The sequence below is a fragment of the Stegodyphus dumicola genome, chromosome X1 (genome assembly GCF_044657685.1).
Source record: "Stegodyphus dumicola isolate Sdum_Otavi_A_Nest chromosome X1, ASM4465768v1".
Classification (NCBI taxonomy): Eukaryota; Metazoa; Arthropoda; class Arachnida; order Araneae; family Eresidae; genus Stegodyphus; species Stegodyphus dumicola.
Genome location: NC_140780.1, coordinates 131,973,216 through 131,996,088, shown reverse-complemented (window position 1 = coordinate 131,996,088; position 22,873 = coordinate 131,973,216). Strand labels below are relative to the sequence as shown.

Below are 22,873 nucleotides of genomic sequence, written 5' to 3'. Positions count from 1 at the left end.
CTCACGAACAAACTAACTGAAAAAGAAACGCCTCGAATGAAGTAACTCGAGTCACAAACACTCAAGTCGGCAACATATGATTTTCAAAGTGTTCTGGGTCGCCCTGTGCCCCATAATTAACGCTCAGGGACCTTCTGGGAAGATCATTTTAATATTTTTTCATTGCTTAACTCCCATTAACAAACCTGGCAGTAAAGTTATTTACGGGACAATGAATTTGGACTGGTAGGAGTTATGGGCCAGACTGGGTTGCAGACAGAGTCTGAGAACTTTGACGCTTTTTTGTTTTTTTCTATTTCTTTTTGTGTGTGTGTGTCTGAAAAAACTATAAGCCCAAGTGAACAGTAAAGACATTAAGAAATTACTATAGGACTGCGAGTTCAACAAAAAAAAACTACAACTTCAGAAGCAGAAAAAATAAAAAGGCGATTGTGGAAGAAATGTCTTCAGAAGAAGAGAAAGAAAAAAATTCTGATTCTAGTTCATTGATTTGTGATACTGTGCCAATTCGACTGCAAGCTTCAAAGTTTTCAAGTAACGATATTAGCCTGATAAAGAAATAACAAGCTTCAGCATAAGCACTTTGAATGACAATGCCATGTCTCACTTTAGAAATACTTTTAAATATAGGCAAAAACAGATCAGATTTGAGAAATTTTTGCAGAAACAGATGGCCAAGAAAAATCCAGGGGTGTTTAGAGACAAAGAAAAGATAGCAGAAGATGTCTCTAAAGGTAGTTACTCGGTGTTTTTATTAAAGGGAATTTAACATCCATACAATAATATTTTGCTCATTATTTTCCACTTATATCGTTGTCTGTTCTACTCACAGAACAATAAACTTAAATTAAGTTTTTATCGATTTAATCTGTTTAATATTCGGGTTTTCATACTTAATGATTTCTAGTGTTTTAAATTATAAACTTAAACCTAAAATATTCTTCTCAACATTAAATAAGCAATTATCTGTGGTCCGAGAACGAGTTGATCCATTTTAGATTAAATTCTATGGGAAAAATATTTTCAGTTTAAGAGCATTTTGGTTGATGAAGGGCTTTCAGGAACGAATTCACACACATATAGCACATTTTTGTGTATGCATAAATTGTGTATGTATATATAGTTGGTTGGTATTTAATTATGGCAAAGCACACTAGGGCTATCTGCCTAAGGGGAGGGATGCCTTTCGTGGAGGACTTTCTAAGGGAAACTGGCTCGTATACACGTTACACATGGGGAAAACCACGAAAACGCCCATGCAGCCAGCCCGTTCGCGGGATTCGAACCTCGGACCGAACTACCAGTGTTCAGCGTCTTTACCGCTCGGCCGCTGGTGGGCGTATGTATATATAGAGATATAAAAATTGTCAATATAAACATTGACACATACGTGCATATGTATATTAAAATTTCACAGCAGTTAGAATCTGATGAGGATTTCGAAAATCTGATATATTTAGATCAAATTCATCATATTAATTTACTTCACTGTGCATTCAGAGTAAACAGAAGAAAATTTAGAAGGAAATTCTTAAAAGTGTAAAAGAATGCATATAATTTTTCTAAAATTATGCATCAAATTAACGACACTGTTACTTAAATATGACGCGTATTTAGGTTAAAGAACACTTCTTTCATCTAAATTTCTTTAAAATTGTTTTATGTGGAATAATACATGCTGAAAAATTAAGGGAACAGAAGAAATTTACCGCAATAATTATTATTTCGGAAATTCGCTTGCAGGCAACAGCAGCTATCAAGCAAAAACTCTTTTACAGAATTTAAGAATCAGTATATTTATTATGTCATAGAATTCAGGTATATATACAGATGAACAACATATTAGTATTATACTAAATATATAAAGATGTTAGGGTAACAGTAGGCCAGCTACGGTCATTAAGATCGATTTGGCAACAGTTTCTAAAGACAGAAGATTGGCTTCTCTTTCAGCTTAATTTCAGAAATTAGGCGAATTCAAATTAGCCAAGCAAGTTGCATTGGAGCCGCAGAGAAGCCTCTGGAAGGGTCTCTGGCGAAAGATTCGTGTCATCAATTTGATAAAAAGTGCAGTTATTCGGTCCCTGCGTTTGGTTCCTTCAGTTGCTGCTTGTTGCTGTTTGTCTCCTATGTAAATAAGAAACAAAAATCAGGTATTTAGATATTTTTATAGCAATATAGTAAAATATGAAACAATGGCAAGTCCTTAAATCTTATTTTATACATCATTAAAATTAACTTTTGCAAGTTATAAAAAAAGGTAGCTGTTCAGTGAAGAGTCTTTGTAATTACTGAAGAAATTAATTTAGTTTGTAATTACACTTTGATATAATATTTAAGAACTTTTTTCCCTTTATGAGGGGTGTAATGAAAAGTCTTTTATGCGAGATAACTATTGATATTATGCTAGGCTGGATTTTCATTCGAAATGTAAATAGTTATGTTAACATAAAAATTATCAGAATACGATACTGATGTATTTTATTTCGCTTTTACGAAGATTAAAACTCAAAAAGTAAATCTTTGTCAGCTTATGAAACTTGTTTTGATTTGAAAGAATTTTTTTCTTCTTTTCTAAAATCAAATTAAATTTGTAAAATTTCTCTTGTGCATTTAATTATGCGACTTTCGTAATTAAAACCAGAATCTTTTAGAAAACTGTACTTCGTGATAATCTGAAATATGTATTATTAATGCGTTTATATGTAAACGTTTAGCTAATTAATGTTTAATATTATTGTTTCCAAAAGATAAAGAGATACTGCTGATAATACTCGGTTCCATTTTCATTAAGTTTTTTTACAAGTAACTTTTCTTTAACCTTCGAATATAGTTTTAGCTTATGTTAATATTACAGTTCATTCTTTTGAGTGTTACGAATACGATCTTTCACATCCAACTGCTGCTAAGTGAAATTAAACTGTTACCAATTGCATTTGCCAAGCATTTAAACACTACTCTCTCATTATATCTAGTGATTTATATGTTGATGTGGAAATTATTGTTGTAAAAAAAAGTAAACGTGCTATAAGGGATTTGTTTGTAGATAACCTTATGTACCATAGTATTTCCTGGAAAGTTTTCACAAGATCCCTTTTTGCTCTTATAAACTTTGTTAAAATTTAATATTAGACGAAAAAATTACTAAATAATTTATTCATTGAAGACTCATCACAGAAGATTTGTTGTAAAATATTTGGTTTTGTACTTTTCCAGAAGTTGTAAAAAATATATTTCACTTTTTCAGTTTAGTTTTATGCTTCGGTAAATATTTTTAAATACTATGTAGCATTTATATTATAGAAAACCTTTTTTAAATAAAAAAATTTAAAGTTAATTTATTAAATAAAAGGCTTCAGATAGTTCCTTTTCTGCGTCAGTTCACTGCGATATTTCTTTGAAAGTTTAATATGATGTATGCATGTATAGCTTAAAATTGCCTTTTGTATAATATGAAACTGCCTTTACATTTTGTATAAAAAATTTAGTGGGCTACATTAGTTGTTTAAAAATTATTTTAACAAACGTTTTCATGTGATGTATTTAAAGCTGCTTTTATACTATTATGGTCGAATGCATATATTATTATGCTCGAATGTGAATAAATACCAGCATAGCTCTATAGAAAACTTTTTATAGGGGTATGTCTTCGTAGAGGAAAGTCTCTCTACCCACGGCTGAAGCTTAACTACAAGAAGCGTTATTCGAGCTCTGTGTCAAACCAGTGTTGTTAAATGAGTGTGTTTGCTTTTTGCGTAGATTTTGATTACTTTTCGTTGATTTGTTCATTGAAGGTATTAGATGTTTTGAACTTTTTATAAGGCCTTACATTTTAATCAATTTTGAAATTTTTATTATTTAATAATGTATGAATTTCATCTCAATTAATTTATACTGGGTAGCTCACGCATTTACCTCATTTTATGTGATGCGCAACAATAAAAATTTGAGCATTAATCGTCATTTACGTATTTATGTGTACAGCCAGCACTTATTTGTTTGAGAGAATGTTAGGGATAATCGTGTATTTCTTTAGTGCGAAAATTAATAATTTTCAAGTTGTACAAAGTTTGAAATTTTCGTATTTGACCTTCTTATCTTTCTTACTTACCATTATTTCAGTTTGTAATGACGAAAGAAGTTAAGTGAATGAAATGCACATGACCAATTAAAAACTTTTCTTCCTCTTTTTACTTTCATTCAGAAGCTAAAAAAATGGATTACCTGTACTGCAACACTGCACAAATAAGCTATCGGCATATCAGTACTGGATTAACCACGAAATAAAACATAGTACTTACTTTCAGCTTCCGAAGATGGCAGCACATTCTATAACTAGCAAATACTTCCCAGTTTATAAAATGAATTCGGAATCGTGCACGAGTAATAAGTTATTAGTTACCTATGATTTTAAAATAGCTAAGCATTTTGAAAAAAAAAAATTTTTTTTTTAAAGCGCATAGCTATTCTCAATGATAAAATGGCTTCTCTGCAATATTTATCGGAAAAGGTGAAAGCCATATTTGCTTTCATCTTTTCTGATGAGATTATATGCTCATTTATAAATAACTCTATAGCACAGATTCGTTAGAAAATACTACCTCTTACATACCTGTTAATGTGTTGAAAAATTGTGTTTTAAGATCTCTTGCAAGCCTCATGTAGTTGACGTTCTGATTTGGTGGCCAGCCTAAAAGGAAAGCATGATCATTAATTCTAATGAAATAAATTTATTTTTCCAGTTTTAGATCATATAGAACGTTAAACACTTTTAATTACAATCTTTACGATGTAGAACTTTGATAAACAAATCAGATGAGATGCATTAAAATTCGAAACCGTCCTGTACCATCAGTTTTTTTTTTTTTTTTTTTTTTTTTTTTTAATTTTTTTTTTTTTTATTCACTGATTTCGATCTTTACTTTGAATTATTAGGAATTATTTTTTGTGCAAGAATATAAGCTTTTGGCCAGCAAAAATGTATAAATGGAAATAATTCTTCCAGTGTCTGTCACAAAATATCTGAAAAACATTAATGTCAGTTTGTTTTATCTAAAATTAACTCGTGTCTTCTTTATACCGGTCTGCAAAATTCAGTCACATATTCAGCATATTTTTTAAAATTATTCTATAAGTTTTATTCAAATGTTTGAGTACAATCTAGTAAATAACATGAAACTTAGTAGAGCACAGTACAATGTTCTTCGTTTCCAATTTCGAGTTTATTTTTTTATTTCCGATGTAGACGTGACTGTTTCATACATTTTAATTATTCAAAATTGAAGATTTATTTTTTTTATGTACAGGTTGCTTGATGATTCATGGTACTTTCCTGTTAACGGGGGTTGCCTACCAGCGGCCGAGCGGTGAAATCGCTCAACACTGGTAGTTCGGTCCGAGGTTCGAAATCCGCGAACGGGCTGGCTGCATGGGTGTTTTCGTGGTTTTCCCCATGTGTAACGTGTATACAAGGCAGTTTCCCTTAGAAGATCCTCCACGAAGACATCCCCTTACGGCAAAGCCATGAGGGTTATAAAGCAAACCAAACCGTTAACGGGATGCCATTCGCCAAATGTGCGCCTAACGCCAAATGTGGTAGCCTGTTTATATTGCGTTATGAAAAGCTATTCATTGACGTCGTTCGGGAACAATAGACATGAAATGCAGGAATTTTCTCTCCCAAGTTTATCAATCACTTAAGGGGATGAACTAGCAGCTGCCGGCCATATAAATATCTGCAAGTTAGCCTCAAATACAACGTTACTGTCCCTGATAAGCTCGCCTCTAGTCGCCACCATCTAGATTCCTACCTATCTAGATATCGAATTCATTCGGCCGCAGTTGAATGAAAATGTTTCGACAGTGTTAAATGAAATTGGCAATTTTATGCCTCCTGTGAAATCTAAATTTAATCTTGTAAAATCATCTTTTTTTGTATTTGTCTTTTTTATTATTCTTTTTATGAAGTATTGCGTATCGTTACAGTTTCCATTTAGTTAAGATTTCGCATCAATCATCAACGTTTGGCGTTAAATGACGCTCCATTAACAGAAAAGGACTGTGCTCAGTTTCTTCTAGAAAATTTAGCTTTCGAAAATTGCCTAAACTTTCGGGAAAAAAGTTAAATATTTAAAACATGCATTACGCACAGTTTTATGGTTTTGTATACGATCAAAGAAATTAAATTTTTCGTATGATTTTTTTTCGGATTCTAGCTTATAATTTCACATTAATTCGTCAGCTAAATGTGTACGGAGCATAGCAATAAAGGCATACCTATGTTTTCGGTTCATGTATCTCTTATGGCCCTCCCATAAATTTTAAATGGAAATTTGCTTCAATGTATTAAGTAAATAAAACTTATGAGAACACGAAAGATCACTTAAGTTAATTTACATACTTTTACAAATTCTATAACATATTTATCGTAAATAAATTAGATGTAAAAATTCAGCGATATCATAAATGTATTTACGAAAAGATGTCAAAGTATTCATAACTATCTGTTCTCTCATGTAGCAGCCTATTTTAAAATATTTTCAAAATATACGAATTTTACTATATTTAGGATTTTTCCCAAACTGGGGAGGTCTCGACAACTTAAACAAACGTGAAAAAGAGCACTATTCTTTGTACAGCGTAATATGAAACATTATTCACTTTTTGCATAACATATTCTAAAATCATCAGGCGAAAATATTTGATTCATAACATTTAAATTAAAAATGTTTGAAAAAATGTTTCTAGCGAAAATAAGTTACCTAAAAAAATATGTTAGCTCATGAAACTATGAATTCACTCTTCATACTGCAATAAGTTTTCTTGGAAGGACATATATGACAGAAAGCAATGCACATGTTCTGTTGCGAATTATTCACAATTTCATCAAGATTTTTTTCTTATATAAAACTATTAACCTTCATGCCACTGTATATTTGTCTTGTTTCAATTTTTCATGTCGAAGGCAGATTATTATGTATGCAAACCACTATCACAACGATTTAGTTGGCTTTAGAAAAGGACATATTTTTCATTTTTCAGAACCGAATAAAATAAAATCAACCGTTGTCTGCTTTAGAAAATGACTTTATATTTTTTGTTTTTCAGAACTGAATGAAATAAAATTAACCATAAAAGCATGACGACACGGAATGAAACAATATGAAAAGAGGTTTCGAAACAGGAAATGGAACTTTACAAGAATAAATCGCATATATCTCAATCGTTAAAAATATCAAGGTCACCGTAAGGGCCGAAAACTTCTATGAGTGGCATGGAAAATGATTGCTTGACTATGAAATGGTTTACTTTGGACTTGAAGAATAACAGTGTTATCGAGTTTTAAAAAGATAATTAGCCTTTTCTTTGGCTCAATTTGTGAAAGAATTCAAAATAAAAACTGCAAATTTACAAAAACAAATTAAATATGAGTTCAATTTTGCTCAAATATCTGTTTTCTGTCATTAGAACACTCTTACATTTTTTTGAAAAAATTGTCCATCGGTTTACTTTAGAATTGATGAATTTTCTTATTTAACTTGCTTTCTGTGCTATCTCGGAATACCACGAATGTACAATCTGAAACTTTAGTCACAGAGCGATCATGCCTAGAGTTACAGAAATGCGCTCAATGATAAACCTCGCATTTTTTAATATCTAACATATTTGGAAAAAAATTCTCTAGATCGAATTTTTGTAGTTTCCTCTCTCTTTACTCGCGTAGTTTTTTTGCGTATAGTTTTCTTTTATTACTGAATTATAGTACCTATCGCATTTGTGGAATCAGAATGCCTAAAATATTTCAGAATCATAAATTTTATGATACGGAGAACTTTGTTCTACAAATAGTTTAGTTTTGTTTCACCGTTTTCATGCTATTTTCTTTTCTCTTTTGTATATTTTACTCACATGCATCAAATCGTTTTACATCAAAAAAGATACAGAATTTCCTCGACAGTTTGGGAGCAACAAAATGCACAACATTTGTAAATTTGCAGTTTACATTATTTATTTTAGTAATGATACGAAGTTTAACAATATACTGATTTGGGTGTAAACTAAAACGCTTATAATAAGGCAAAAACTTACCTGAATCATAGTTAAGTCCCTGCTCACTAGGCATTAAGTCCAACAGATGCATTTGAGACCATGATCTCTGCAGACAAACCAAGAAGAGCACAGCAAAAAGCATCCAGCAAGCATTTGTCATTTTTGGTAAAGATCCAGCAGCCGGGAAACGAAAGCAAATTTTCACTACTCTTGTCATTCACTCACATCCACCACGCTTTTAGAAAGTAAGAACAAAGTTCCACCTTGGAGATTTTAAAACCGCGCCCGCTCTGGAAGATGAGGACGCGTTGTCGCTCGCACTCGAGTCAGGAGTGATGCGTTTGTATGAAGCGGGTTGTTGGAGAAGAGCAGGAAGTAGAAGTTAGTGCCCTGCTTCTTCTTGTTATATGCGAGATCTAGATTCCTCGAGGCGATCAGGCCCAATAACACACTAACCTTGTGGAGCTAGCGAACGAAATAACTGGCCTTGTCTTCTACTTATGCTTTATCCGATGCCGCTCTTTTCGCTTCTCCCTTGCCGTTTCTCCTGGTTGGTTCAACAAATTACGGAATTTAATTTCTAGGCCGCTGTTGGATGAAATCAAAGCAAAACATTTGTCAAAGTGTTAAAGGATGTGACATATTTCTTGAAGAAAGAAAGGAAGAAATAAATAAATAAATCTCACTCGCAATATTTCATTCTTATATGAAAGTATTAAGCTATAGTTACTTTGAATCGCAAACATTTATTAAACTTGTTTGATACTCACTATTTTTTATTCCACCGGCAGGAAAATAAGACTTCTGAACTCTGGTAATTCGAACCGCATTTGAATACTGGCGAATGGGTTGAATGCATAGGCGAATTAGTACTTTATCCCGTATGTAATGTGGTTGGTTTCAATTTGGTTTATTTCATTAAGGCAAAGCACACGAGGGTTTCTGCCTAAGAAGAGGTATATCTTCGTGGAGGACTTTCTATGGAAAATTGTTTCGTATACACGTAGGGAAAATCATGATACACATAAGGACACTCATGAAAACGACCATGCAACCAGCCCGTTCGCCGGGATTGGATCCCCAGACCAAGTTACCAGTGTTCAGCAATTTCTCCGCTCGGCCGCTAGTGGGATGTGATATGAATACGAGTTGATTTTGTTTTCTAAGAAAGTCCACAACAAAAGTATGTATTCCCTTAGGTAGATAGCCTTACCATGCTTTGTCATAATAGTTTCAAAAACCACAATTCTGGATATGTGATCCACCTTAATATAATGACTAATAATTACTTCGGTAAATATATGAATTTCTTATTAAAATGCATTCTCAATTAAACTAGGTTTTAATTTTCTGCAAGGATCAATTATTGATTAGTTCCCGGAGAAAATTAGAATCTCCTTACATATTCGACCAATTTCTTTTAAATGAAGTTCAAAACAATGTTCACGCGTAATCATATCCGCAAAATGCGGTAGTTGCGCCCTGAGTTAAGATTGTAAGTCGCAAAATAAAGCCCCGGAATATTGATAGCATATAGTGGAGTACGAATCCCTATGGGTGACCTATAGGGTGAGTGGAAACAAATTTTCATATATTTTTCTGTGTGTAACGCAAGTAAATAATAGATTTCTTCAGAAAATCCTCCACGAAGACACACCTGCCTTGAAAAATAGCCTTTGAAAATTGTGCTGTCATCAACTGATCTGAACGGTTCATGATTGCGGAATGGACTGGCCGCAGAAATATTTTCAAGGTCTTCCTTCCATGCGCAATATAATTCTTAAAGAATGACCGCTTAGAAACTTTTTCTTCAATTGTTAATGTATTAAAAAAATTAAGTATAACTTACACAAGCTAGTAGAAGAATTAAAATTTTTGAGATAAACATGCAAAATCTTAACATTTCTAACTTATTCGAATGGAATCAACAGTTCCTATTACATTTAACCCCCCCCCGAGCTACTTTCGTAACGGGCCAATAGCCGAGTGGTTAAAACCGCTAAATACTGCTCATTCCACTGGGGTTCAAACCCAGGCCAGCGGTTTGTTTACATGGTTGGTTTTTCACTATATGTGATGTGAATATGAGCCAGTTTTCCCTAGAAAGCCCTCCACAAAGGGAGAGATAGCCCTCTTGTGCTTGGCCATAGTCAAATAATAAGCTAACCCTATAATACATTCCGTAAAATATTACATAACTTAAAATTTACGCAAATGAATTTGTAAATTGTTCAAGTATAATTTCATAAGAAACTGCAGTGGATGATTGAAGAGAAATGCTGTTCTCTATCATATTCTATCTTTCTCGATTCTGAGAGTAATCGGGACAGTCTGGATAATCATATTGAAGATATTGTGATTGGTATTTCACAAACATGTCTCGAGTAAAATTGTGGTCAATACGCACTTTACTTTCAGCGTCAGTATCTACACTTCCCATGACTTCGTTTCTCTGTACGCTTCTTGAATCGCTCGGGCTATCTACGAATAGCTTTAAAATCTACGAATAGCTTTAAATGCATTTTTCGTGTTTACGGTACCTGCTTTCTCTTGTAATTCTTTGCGTAAAGATCTAACTTTCTACTGAATAATCAGAAAACTCGGGTCCGCTTCTGTCTCACAACCTCGATCTAGTGAGATAGTAAATTTTCCATCTCTGAAATCGGGCCCCAGCCTCCTGTGCTGGCAATATTTGTGCACTTCCAACGATACTGCAAATATCCTTTTTAAGCTGATAAATCTGTTTTTTTTTACCCTTTGACTACGAATTAAAAAAGTACCCCTTTTTCTATCCAAGGGAGCAAAATATGTCGCAAATAAGGTAAATTTAGTATTTAAGATTTTTTGACAAACGGTTTTCAAGCCAAAGGCTGGGACACATATTGCCTCAGCAGTAGCGATCGATTTACTTTAAGCACACCTATTATTTTGGAAAACTTTATTATATGCAATAAGTTTTACATCGTATTCCACAGGATAAAGCATTCTTTGCATAATCCAGCATTACATATTGGGCAACTCATGTTTGTTCTTTTCTGTATGTTCATTTGTGTACGAGCACAGCGGCGTCTTGATTTTCCAATTATTGGAAGATGATCCCCAACATTCAGAAGATTCTAAGTACTTTTTAACCCAGCAATAATTTTTAAATTTTTAGTGGGGCATATATGTCCCGTTGGCAGTCAAAGAGTTAAATAAAAAAATGCAATATCGGAATTAAGATACTACTTTTATAAATTTGGTATTTAATGAGCTTTAACTGTGTAAGCTTTGCAATTACAATGATTCTATACTGCAAAAACAATGACTACGTAAAATTTTATAAAATGTATAAGCAGAGGTATATAAATTTCTCTATTATTCTTTTACTCAATTGAAGTGGACTTTGAAATACTGAATATTTTATAAAATACCTTATTTACTTTTGCAGTAAGAGAAAATATGTGAAAATACGTCCGTGGAAACGAAATCGCAAAACATTCGTATTAATGGTTCTTTTGCATAAAATACGAAAAAGTCGGAAATCTGTATTTAAGAACATTGCACGACTCAAATAGCATTTTCTTTAAAATTTAACAGGTTTATAACCCCTTTAATTGTTCTACATTTTCTAACCAAATATGCAAGATAAGCGAAAGCTGAAGTGCAATAACCTTTTCAGTCTGCTCATAAATCATTCCGTGAGAAAACTGTAACTAGATTTTTTTCAAACTGAATTATTCTAATTGTCTCCTTCCGTGATAAAACTTTTATTTCCAAGCTCCAACTAGAGCGCAGCACAGCTGATGCCATTCATTCTCAAAACGTATAATTATGGCACTCTAATATTAAGCTATTGCTTGGAAGGCATCGGTAATGAAAAAGATATAGAATCTAGTTCAAGATCGGGAAAGAAATTCCCCGTTCTGAATTTTAATCATAGAATTCGTGTTACTTCCAGAGGCGTGTTGGAAACGCCTCTCGTGCTTTACTGCGTGCTACGAATTTTTAAAAGTTTTTATCCAAATTACCTATTTTAGCATATTTTTTCTTATTACGCCCAATATTTTCCTACGAATGAGAATGACAACTTTCCGGGAAATAGCATTTTGAGATTTTAATTTGTATTTAATTCCAAAATCAATCTCTTGTTTTATTGAAGATAAATACAGCTTAGTCTCTGATAGCCAGCTTGAAGCAGCAAATATTGGAGTAAAATAAGGTATAAAAAAATTTCAGTGTTCTGAGAAAAGTTTTTATTTTACCCAAAACTACTTTTGGTTTAGTATTACTAGCTCGTCGTAAAGCCGTCTAGATTCCGAAGTTATCCGACAGTTTCATTTTTAACCACATTACGCTGTTAGTTAATTTATTCAAATTTAATTCTTAACCCTTTCACTGAAATGATTCGAGCTTTTGATTAGATTATGTCAGTGAGCAAAAATATATAAAACTAATATTTTGAATTTTATGTAGAGTAGAATTCTAGCTAGTATCTACTTCGTTACGCATGGGCTGAAAAACCATTAAAACGCCCATGTAATTAGGCCGAGTCGATCTACCAGTGTTCGACGACAGCATTCAGCCCCTGAAATTTTCCCCATGTTTCTATAGGCCTTGAGACTTTACTATCGGTTACATTACGTTATTTGAATATGGCAAAGTAGACAAGGGCGATCTCTCTAAGAGTAGGGACGGCTTCATAGAGGACCTTTTAGAGGAACTGGCTCGTATTCACTTTATGCATGGAAAGAACCAAAAATACCAGCAGTCCAATCAGCCCTTTCGCCTGGAATCAAACCCTAGTTGAACTACCAGTATTCAGCGATCTTAAGCAATCGGCCACTAGTGGGACGCCTTTTCTATAGCAAGATACAGTTAGTCACAAAAGTCTGCGTACAGACTAAATTTTAAATTAAAAAAACACTTAATGCATAGAAAAATGTATTTAAATCTTTGTATTTTTTCCTTCTATTAGCTAAAATTGTAAGCTTAAATAAAAAGTAAATAATATCAGTGTAATACTTTTTACATTTTTCAAAAATGTATTTTGTCAAAAAAACTCAGAAATTCTCTCCAATAAGTCTGCGTACACTTTCAAAAAAAGCGAAATATAAGTTTTTTACATTACTTGAATACTTTGTAGGATATCCTTTATTCTTCAAAACAGCTTGCAGACGTCTGGGCATTGACTGAACTAGTTTTTCAGTGTCATCCGACGTAAATTTCGCCCATTCTTCCTGCAGTTTACTAATTAGCTCATTTCGCGACGTAATATTGTGTTTTCGAATTCGTTTCTCCAATTTGGCCCACAAATTGTTCGATTGGACTGAGGTCTGTTGACTGTGGAGGAGTGAGTATGCGACTGTCTTGGAGTGTGATAGAGGAGATATTCCTTCACAATATTAGCTGTATGTTTCGGGTCGTTGTCTTGTTGTAAAATAAAGGTATTAGAAAGGTTTAAATTTCGGGCACTGTCTCGTAGATTTTTCTTCAGAATATACAGATAAACGTACTTATCCATGACTTTATCAATAATGTGAAAATTTCACACTCCTTACGACGACATACACCCCCATACCATCACACCGCCAGCTCCATGTTTGACAGTTTGATTCAAATTTCTCAGATTCAGTTCTGTTCCTGGTTTTCTCCATACAGTAGGGTGGCCATTAACTTTAAATATTGTAAATTTACTTTCATCTGACCAAATTACATTGCTCCAGAAGTCCTGCGAAGAGTTTAAATATGTTTTGGCAAAAGCAATTATTTTCTTTCTATTTGTCTCGGAAATGTATGGCTTAGACCTAGGTTTGCATCCATGATAATCGGCCTTTCGCAGCACTTTTCGTGCAGTTTCAGGAGAAATTTCCTTGTTGCTAGTTAAAAAAATGTCTTTTGCAATGCTTGCAGCAGAAAGTTTAGGATTTTGTTTAATTCGTAAAAGAATTTTTCTTTCTTCTCTCTGCGTTAGCTTCTTCGGTCTCCCACATCTTGATTTTACAGCAAGAATACCAGTGTCAAGATAGTTTTGAATAACTCTTTGCACACTAGAAAATGGTTTTACCAATATAACGAAGAGTTTTACCTTCATCTCTCAATTTGATAATTAGTTGTCTCGTAACTAAAGGAATTTCTTTATTGGTTGTCATTTTCGTCAAAGAAAATAGAAATAGCAACTTCCAATCAACGTGAAATTTGTTTCGGAAGTCAATGACCTTGAAAGTGTAACCTTCTTTGCATTCTCAAGTTTGAAGTTTAAAAGTTAGATAAGAAATCCCCCGCATCCTTCGCGTTGTACGCAAACTTTATTGGCTTTGATTTCTGGCCACTTATCTTTTAAAAATTAATGTGCATAAATTATTAGATATAAAAATATTACAGTTAAATAATTTCAAATTCCCATATTGAGACTAAATAATTAAAAAATAAAACTTTTAAGAAACTACCCTTTTCGCCCCTTAAAATTTTGATTTGATATTACTTTTCTTGATGTACGCAGACTTTATTGACTAACTGTATATGCGTCAGCTTGATACTTTCGTCATCAGCTCATTTCGACTGGAGTAAAGTATTTCCAAGCATAAGGCACATATATCCTCGGAAAACAAAGAGTATCAGTTATAACAACTTTAAAAATTTTTTCACTATCATTATTGATTATTATTTCATCAGTTTTAAAAACTGGAAATAAAACTAGTGTTAAATGAGAAGAATTTTGTGTTTACTTTAAAATGAAATTATCTTTTTCAAGTAGGCAAGCATGTACTTTTTTAATTAATTCTCTTTAATTTCCTCTTTGATTAATCATCTTTGTAAATTCAGAAAAAAATTCAATTCATTCCTCACTACGGTAAATAAAAGTTTCTAGAAGATCAGCATTTTTGTAAACGTTTAAAATGGACATTTTATGGAGATTTAGTGTAAAAAAGTATATTTTATTATGAAGCAACTTCAAATTAAATTACGAGACGAGCATGTTGACACTTCAGATACGAATGGGATAAGAATTTAAAAAAAATTTTTTAACTCAGTTTCATGTCATATGCAGAGCAAAAGGCGAAAGAGCGCAAGTATTACTAAAAAAGATCGCAGGTTCTTTACTTGTGCTTTGTGATATTAGATTGCCACTTTGTTATTTTTTCATCTCTCTGGTCGTCAAAGGAATACTAACAGTTCCGGAAGCTTCGCATCTCATCTTTGATCTAGTCTTTACAGCCTGGAGCAAATCCGTGCTCAGCTCAACCCTCGAACTTGTATGTAATAAAAGATTCGCAGGCTTTTGCTATGCGGTTTTCGCATACAAAAGGAAGGCCATCGTTCATAAGAATTTAGCAATTGTTTCCTTAATGCAGAGTCGTTAAACTTATTCGTTTAAAATCACCGATTTCTTCTTAAAATTAAATTTGTTTAATTCTATCTGCTCGCCATATCTTTTTATTGCTAATACTTGATTAAATCAAAAGCAATATATTTCTTGTCAAATGTGGTCTGATTTGTATATTGTACATATCTAAAGTTTTGCGTCGAAGATTAGGATGTCATGACCAAGTATAATCTTGAATCTTTTTATTCACACGCTTAAGCTTTCTGAAAAATGTAATACAAAGTGTATGTCACTGAAGATTTATGCGGAATATATTATTTAAAAATTCGAAAAGAACACACTAACGCTATATATTTTATGGGGGAGATAACTTTATGAGGAATTTTGGAAGAGAAAACTAGGTCTTAATTACGCTTGCGCTTGGAAAAAAACCACGAATGATTTATGTATTCCCCTCCCGTCAAAACCAAAACCGTACAAATCCTTTTAGCGTTTCGCGACTTCAATCATTCGGTTTACTAAGCCCAAGCTTTATTTAAATTGTTAAATATGTTAGAATACACAGGATATTTGAAAAAGGTAGTTTACAGGATTTCTTTCAATGTCGATCCTAAACAAGCCTTTACAATCGTGCATTACAATTTAACATGTATTTCCAATTAATGAGCTTCTTAAAATATAATAATCTTATGAAAAAAAGATTAATGCTGTAAATAAAAAGTACTGTAAATAACCTTTTTATACGCTCCCGATAGAACAAAACCTCTGATTAATAAAATATAGTTTACACTTTTATGATCTGTCAGCAATAAATTTCATATCTTTACCCCCAAATTTGGAGAGAGATTTAATTTACTGACATTTAATCAGTTTACAAAGGGAACCCACAGAAATTAAAGATTGTTTTCACAAATTTCTGGAGCAAATACAAAAGTTTCTTTTTGATGATCAGTGCCTCAGTGTGATGTAAACAGCACTCACTGTTAATTTTGTAGATAGTCACATGAAAATTTAATATTAGCTTCGCTTAAGTCTGCGAAGTTTGCATATAAACGTAAGGAGCACCTAATATTTAACTCCCACCAGCGGCTGAGTGGAAAATCTATGAAGACTGGTAGTTTCACCCAGGTTCAAATCCCATCAAATAAGCCAAATGCGTGAGAGTTTAAGCTGTTTTTTTCATATGTAATATTAATATGATTCAGTTTTCTTAGTCCTCCACAAAGGCATACCTTTTAGGCAAGTACCCTGGCATGCGTTGCTATGATTTAAATAATTCATTCAAGCATTTGACTTATTAAACCCTAATGCACAGTTTTTGCTGGAATTATTGCTGCACTAACCATGTAAAATTTTTAGTTTTACACAAAACTGTACTATTAAACGTTGAAAATATTTTTACAGAATTCTCAGTCTTAATAAACGTTTGAACTTAATATACAATATTGATTTCAAATGACAGTTCTTTCAAAGTTTGAAAATACGTCGTTATTAGCGATTACACCAAGCAAAAGAAAAACAGACTCATATTTTCACTTTGTAAGAGCTCAAGTGATTTCGAAGGCCCACCAGCGGCCGAGCGGTAAAGTCGCTGAACCTGGTAGTTCCAACCTGTGTTCGATTCCAGGAGAAAGGACTGGCTGCATAGGCATTTTCGTAGTTTTTCCCATGTGTAACGTGTATATGAGCCAGTTTCCCTAATAAAATCCTCCCAGAAGGCATTTTCCCTCTTGGATAGATACCCTCGAGTGCTTTGCCATAATTACATAAACCAAGCCTAAATGATTTCGCATAGTTGCAGAGGTAGTATGCAAAGTACATTCATATTACATGCTCTAGAGCGATATTTCCCGAAAAGTTTAGACTCGCCGTGACCCCTAATGCATGTCTCTACTCTCAAAATAATAATGCGATAATGAAGTTTTGATACATAAGTATATATAACTATTAATAATTAATTGGTAATTATATATCAGTTGGTAAGATTTTTGAATCATACAGGTTTGTGAGCAATGCTGGCACATGCGTAAATGAAGAATGAGTCAAAAACAGATCTTATCACAGTGTTATGGAGTCAGTAAAGCAGCGGATCTGTTTCAAAGGAAAAAAAAGGAACGAATTATTCTGCTGAAAACCAGGAAAAACACCGAAGCATCAAAGCATCGAAGGAAAAAAAATCCTAGATTTCAAACAAATTAAAGGCATTTTACTGAGTAGTATTTTGTATGTTGCTTAACACCTGGATTTTTGTGATACTTCTATATACAAGATTGGGATAAATATTATCTACCGAACCGTTTAGTTGTATTCCTGCAGTCTTACGTCTTAATGTTTAAGCAAGCTTCTGATCGGTAATTTAGGGTTTTTGTGTAAGGATGGAAAAACCTCCTCTAATCGTCCTTGCATGACTCCAATTACTAAAAAAAAAAAATATCCGCTTATCGGGTATCTACATCTAAACAAAAGAAATTCGAATTCTAATTTCAATTCAAATCACACTCGTTCTGAATTTGAACGCTAATTTGAAAAAGGAGGAGAATGTACCGTTCCATTTCACATCACGTAATGACCATACATACTGCATACTTAGGAGATATCATTTACTGTTTCTCAGATCGAGATAACATTGATTGCGGATATACTTTACGGCGCTGTTCATCACAATGAATGAAATGATCTTTTTTTTTTCTTCTTTTTGCAGTAACATTGTGCTAAATTAATTGCTTTAGACTTTATATAAGTTATTTAAGATGATTTACTCTTTTTAGGAAGTTCGCCAACCCATATATTTTTTTTCCTTTCTGTGTTCTTGATTTAACACATTTTTACGCTTTTTACCCCTTTAACTGAAAGAAATTATAACAATGACACGCTGGCGTCAGTGAAACCACAAATTTAAATTACTTACAGAAAAAAAAAGTAAGTTTAACTTTGAACTTGTTTTAGAGCATCACTAGCATTTGATAGCTACTATGGAAACCTGAGAACTTTTACGGAATAACTGCGGAAACTCCAGACCTGAGTTTTATTATATTTTGCTTGTTTCTTTGCATTTAGAAAAGAACTTGTATGTCGGTTGCTTAAGGTGACTGCATTTCGTGGGAATTTAATCGCAATTTCGAGCCATTGTGCTTAGGCCTTTAAATGAACTTCATTTATACCAGAAGTATAGGAATTTAATAAAGTTCGTTTCTACTGATCTTGAAAACATATTATAACAGTAATTCTCATTATAACTGACTTTGTTGAAAAGGATGTAAACGAATATAATCGAAGTAGACATAATTTATTTTTTCTTCTAATTCTCGGTGGCCGATAAGCTTAGCCCAAAAGCGGATTTTGTTATTTTCGTGTGGGACACAACTATGAAATGTTTGAAAAGAGCTTCATTAAGTCTGTTGCGTTTCTTTCATTCCTAAAGTATACAGTCTTCAATTTCTTTGCAAAGTGTTTTTGTGGGTAACATAATCGTTAAATATAGCTACATATTTCTAATTACTGGCTAATTTTTATTTGATGCGGTGACGTCCAGCAATATATCTCAGACATTGAGATTATTAAGTACTTAAGTGGAGCAGACTTTGGCATTCGAACTAAAAATCACAAGTGTTCTGTAAATTTGGTTCGATATCAATCGGTAGGTATCGAAATTGACGTATTTTCTTAATCGTTAAGTCTATACTTTAACACAAGATTTGTTGCGCAAAGTTTTTTGTACTTTTAGCATAAAAATGCTGCCGAAATTTATTCATGCATTTAGGGACCAATCCTTAAACTCCGGTTAAGAGTATCGAAAGTTCAAACCATTTATTTTAATTCTGAAGTCTTTATTAGTCAAGCTTTATGCGCTGCTTCATAACTTAGGAAAGTTGCATTAAGACAGAATAAAAAAAATTGTAATTCTATTTTAAATTTCTAGTAAATTCTGCTCTCGATTGAGTGGCTGTTTCTTAGTCAATTTAATCTACTCTCTGAATCGAATCCCGCGAACGGGCTGGCTGCATGGGTGTTTTCGTGGTTTCCCCCATGTGTAACGTGTATACGAGCCAGTTTCCCTTAGAAAGCCCTCCACGAAGGCATCCCTCCCCTTAGGCAGATAGCCCTAGTGTGCTTTGCCATAATTAAAATACACCATCTACTCTTCCGATGATCATGATTCTATCTTATAAGCATTTAATGGGTACAGCTTGACTTTGTTGATTTCTTTCTTGATGAATTTATCAGCTTTATTATTTGCATGCAAATGCCAATTTATGTCAATTTCAAAATGTCTCTTTAATGAATGGACATTTGGTTTTCCTGAAAAATTTCATCTCGTATTGTATTGCCTTATTTCCTAAATCTGGAAGTGACTTTTCATCAGTGTACTCTGTGCTTAAAATGCACGCTAAAGGGCCGTCACATTTTATAGAATGCATTTCATTCATAATGCAATAGGTGAGTCACGTATTTGTGTATTATAGAAAATATAAAATCAAATTCTTAATAGGAATTGATTTGAATGCTTTGATCTTATCAATAACCCAAAGTATAATTTTTCCGTTTAAAACCTTGGATATCTAAAACGCATAAAAGTAAATTATAAAGCTCTATGTGCTGCAGTTATCGGTTTAAAAAACACTAAAGCGAGAAATATATGAATGGTGATGTTTTAAATTCAGAAAACTCAAGAATTTATATGTAAACGGTTAGAGAATTTGATATTATTGTCTTTCACTTCACTACTTATAACTCCAGTTAAATTTTGAATCCAGTACTTTGCTCAAAATTGCGTCATTGCTTTACAATTTATCTCAGGCTGCAGCCTGTGTTTATTGCATAGTCACAGACTCAAAATCGGAAAGCGTGAGAAGCAAAAACCTAAGTTTTCGAAAAGTTGTGTTTAATTTACAGCCATTTAATAATGTACTTATTTAATGAATTTTAAAGAAATTTCGTCTTTTGACAAACTGTTCATCTGTTTGCTAAAAGTTTTAATTTAATACTACACTTTTGTAAATGTAAGTAATAATCTTAGCTTTAACTTTTCAATGGTTTGGCTTAGTTTATTATGGTAGAGCACACTAGGGTTATCTGCCTTAAGGGGAAGGATGCCTTCGTGAAGGACGTTTTTTGCTTACAATAAAATAAATATCTCACTAAAGTAAAGACAAATAATTTTTAAAAAGTCAGTTCTAATATTAATGTTCTTTTTTAGGTATGTCTAAAATTAAACACTTTTAAACTAAGCGAAATTAGAAACTACTTATTTCTGTATCATATATACGTTCTCGCACTCAATTAAAACGATCTAATCCATCGGCTTTCATTAAAATATAGTAATTCAAAATAAAAAATGAGCTAACGATGATACTACCAGTAGCAGCAGGATAAGACATCTAAACACTGCAGTTCAACCCGGGGTCATAATTCCAGCGATTGGACTAGATGCATGAATGTTTCTGTGTTTTTCCTCGTGTTCAACACCAGCTAGTAGGCCTAAACAAAATCCTCTACGAAAATACCACACCCTTTAAGTAGACAGCCCCTGCGTGTTTTGTGATAAGCTAATCAGTGAAACCCAATCCAGTCATAGTTGATGGTAGCTTCCGTTTTTAAAAGCGATCTATTGAGACTGATGTTCTGGATTCAGTATCATGCTGTACCTTCAGATATTCTGGTTATAATGCGGCATTAATTGTGGTAAAACAGCAAATCATTGATTTCAAATAACTAGTTTTTCATTAACCTGTCATCAATCTAAAGTGGTGGTGGTGTGGTGTATTTAATTATGGCAAAGCACACTAGGGCTATCTGCCTAAGGGGAGGGGTGCCTTCGTGGAGGACTTTCTAAGGGAAACTGACTCGTATACACGTTACACATGGGGAAAACCAAAAAAACACCCATGCAGGCAGCCCGTTCGCGGGATTCGAGCCCCGGACCGAACTTCCAGTGTTCAGCGACTTTAGCGCTCGGCCGCTGGTGGGCCACCAATCTAAGGAAAAATCAATTTGTGCGAAAAGTGTTCCCACCAGGTTGGGGGAGGGGAATGGAAATTGCACAATTTGTAACTTCATTACGGTTATATTTTATTAAGATCCATGGAAATCGAGACTACGTTTCTCTGAATGAATCGGATTGAAACTAAAACATTCTAAATTTTAGAATAGATTGTTTCAATTAATTTTTTTTAGTTAGAATAATAAAATATTTTACTCGACGGTTCGTTACATAAATTTGGACAGTGTTCAAGATGGATTTTAGTCTAGCTATATTTTTGACTTAATTAACAATCAAATACTTTCGTATGTTTCCAAACACTCATAATTTCAAATAGCAGTTTAAAATGATTATATCAGCATATTTTATAAGAGTACTTTAACTTCGATTCTATATTCAATATAAATTTCTACTCGAAAACTAAAGTTGAATGTAAAGCGGGAATTTTGGTTATTAATGTGCATAGTTTTTGTGTTAATTTTACCGAATGATATAAGCGGTTTTTTTTATGTGAACGCATGTCTCATTGTGACTCTTATGAGACGAAGAACAGGATGAATGTTAATTACTACCTTAAACATTTTTTAATTAAAAATTTTTATCATTAACTAATTAATATAAGAGCTGAACATAATTTCTGTTAGAAATTAATATGTTGTTTTCCAATAATAGCTATATTAATTTTCTTTGAGCCACAAAGCTTTAGCAACTTTGAGCTGACCTGGCTGATTTTAAATCATCTTTTCTTTAAGAATATTCTGGGTTTTTCACTCCCTCAAACGAAACACTAAACATTTTCAACTCTTGAGTCATTTTTTTGAATATTAAGCGTACATAAATATACAAACAGCCTTTTAAATTTCAACATACAAAACAATAATATCTATAATTTATTATATCAAATTTTATCGACTGATTGAATTTGCAGACTCGGAATACGACTTTTTTTACTTCAGCTATAAAAGTTATTACACTTGCTTTCTTTTCCAAATGCCTCTGTTTTCAGGAAGAAGTATTTTTTATAAAAAATTTGGATCTTTTCTATTACCGGGCAATAAGCAGCAAACAATTTACTCTAGAAAGTTATATTCGCCAACTTTAATACATCCAGTTGAAAAACATATTTCCTTTATCAGCTCATTTCTATTGCGGTAAGTACTTCAATACTTCAATTTAAAAAAGAATGTTACTCTTTAAAAAAATTATTGATGATACCTACTCTGAGAAAATGAATATCATCATAAGACATATAAATATTCAGCTCATTTGCGGCCGAGCGGTAAAGTCGCTGAACAGATCCCGATTGACGGGTTGACTGCATGGCTGTTTCCGAGGTTTTTCGCAGTAAATGAAGTGGATACGTACCAGTTTCCCTTAAAAAGCCTCTGCTAAGGCAATCCTCTATTAGGCAGACAGCCCTCGCAAAATTTTGCGCAATTAAACAGCAAAATAATTTAATTTAACGGTAGTTGATAGGTGGTGTTGGTGCTTATATCTTTTTGTAGAAAATTATTCAGTGCGTGTTGTACTAAGATCCA

At 33.1% G+C, this 22,873-nt stretch overlaps 2 protein-coding genes across 2 annotated transcripts in view; one reads left to right on the top strand and one right to left on the bottom strand.

Annotated features, from left to right (window-relative positions):
- Nucleotides 1–1,780: 1,780 nt before the first annotated feature.
- Nucleotides 1,781–8,455, bottom strand: LOC118194924 (uncharacterized). Its single transcript, XM_035366140.2, has 3 exons — nt 8,089–8,455; nt 4,613–4,690; nt 1,781–2,127 (listed from the first exon to the last, which is right to left on the bottom strand). The coding sequence occupies exons 1-3, from the start codon at nt 8,264–8,266 to the stop codon at nt 1,961–1,963; spliced, it is 423 nt and encodes a 140-aa protein (XP_035222031.1). The 5' UTR covers nt 8,267–8,455; the 3' UTR covers nt 1,781–1,960.
- The window catches only part of LOC118194915 (uncharacterized), a 105,971-nt gene continuing 85,113 nt past the window's right edge, over nt 2,016–22,873 (top strand). Inside the window, exon 1 of the mRNA XM_035366131.2 lies at nt 2,016–2,153. The gene's annotated coding sequence lies outside the window, so the exon portion shown is untranslated. The remainder of the gene's footprint in view (nt 2,154–22,873) is intronic.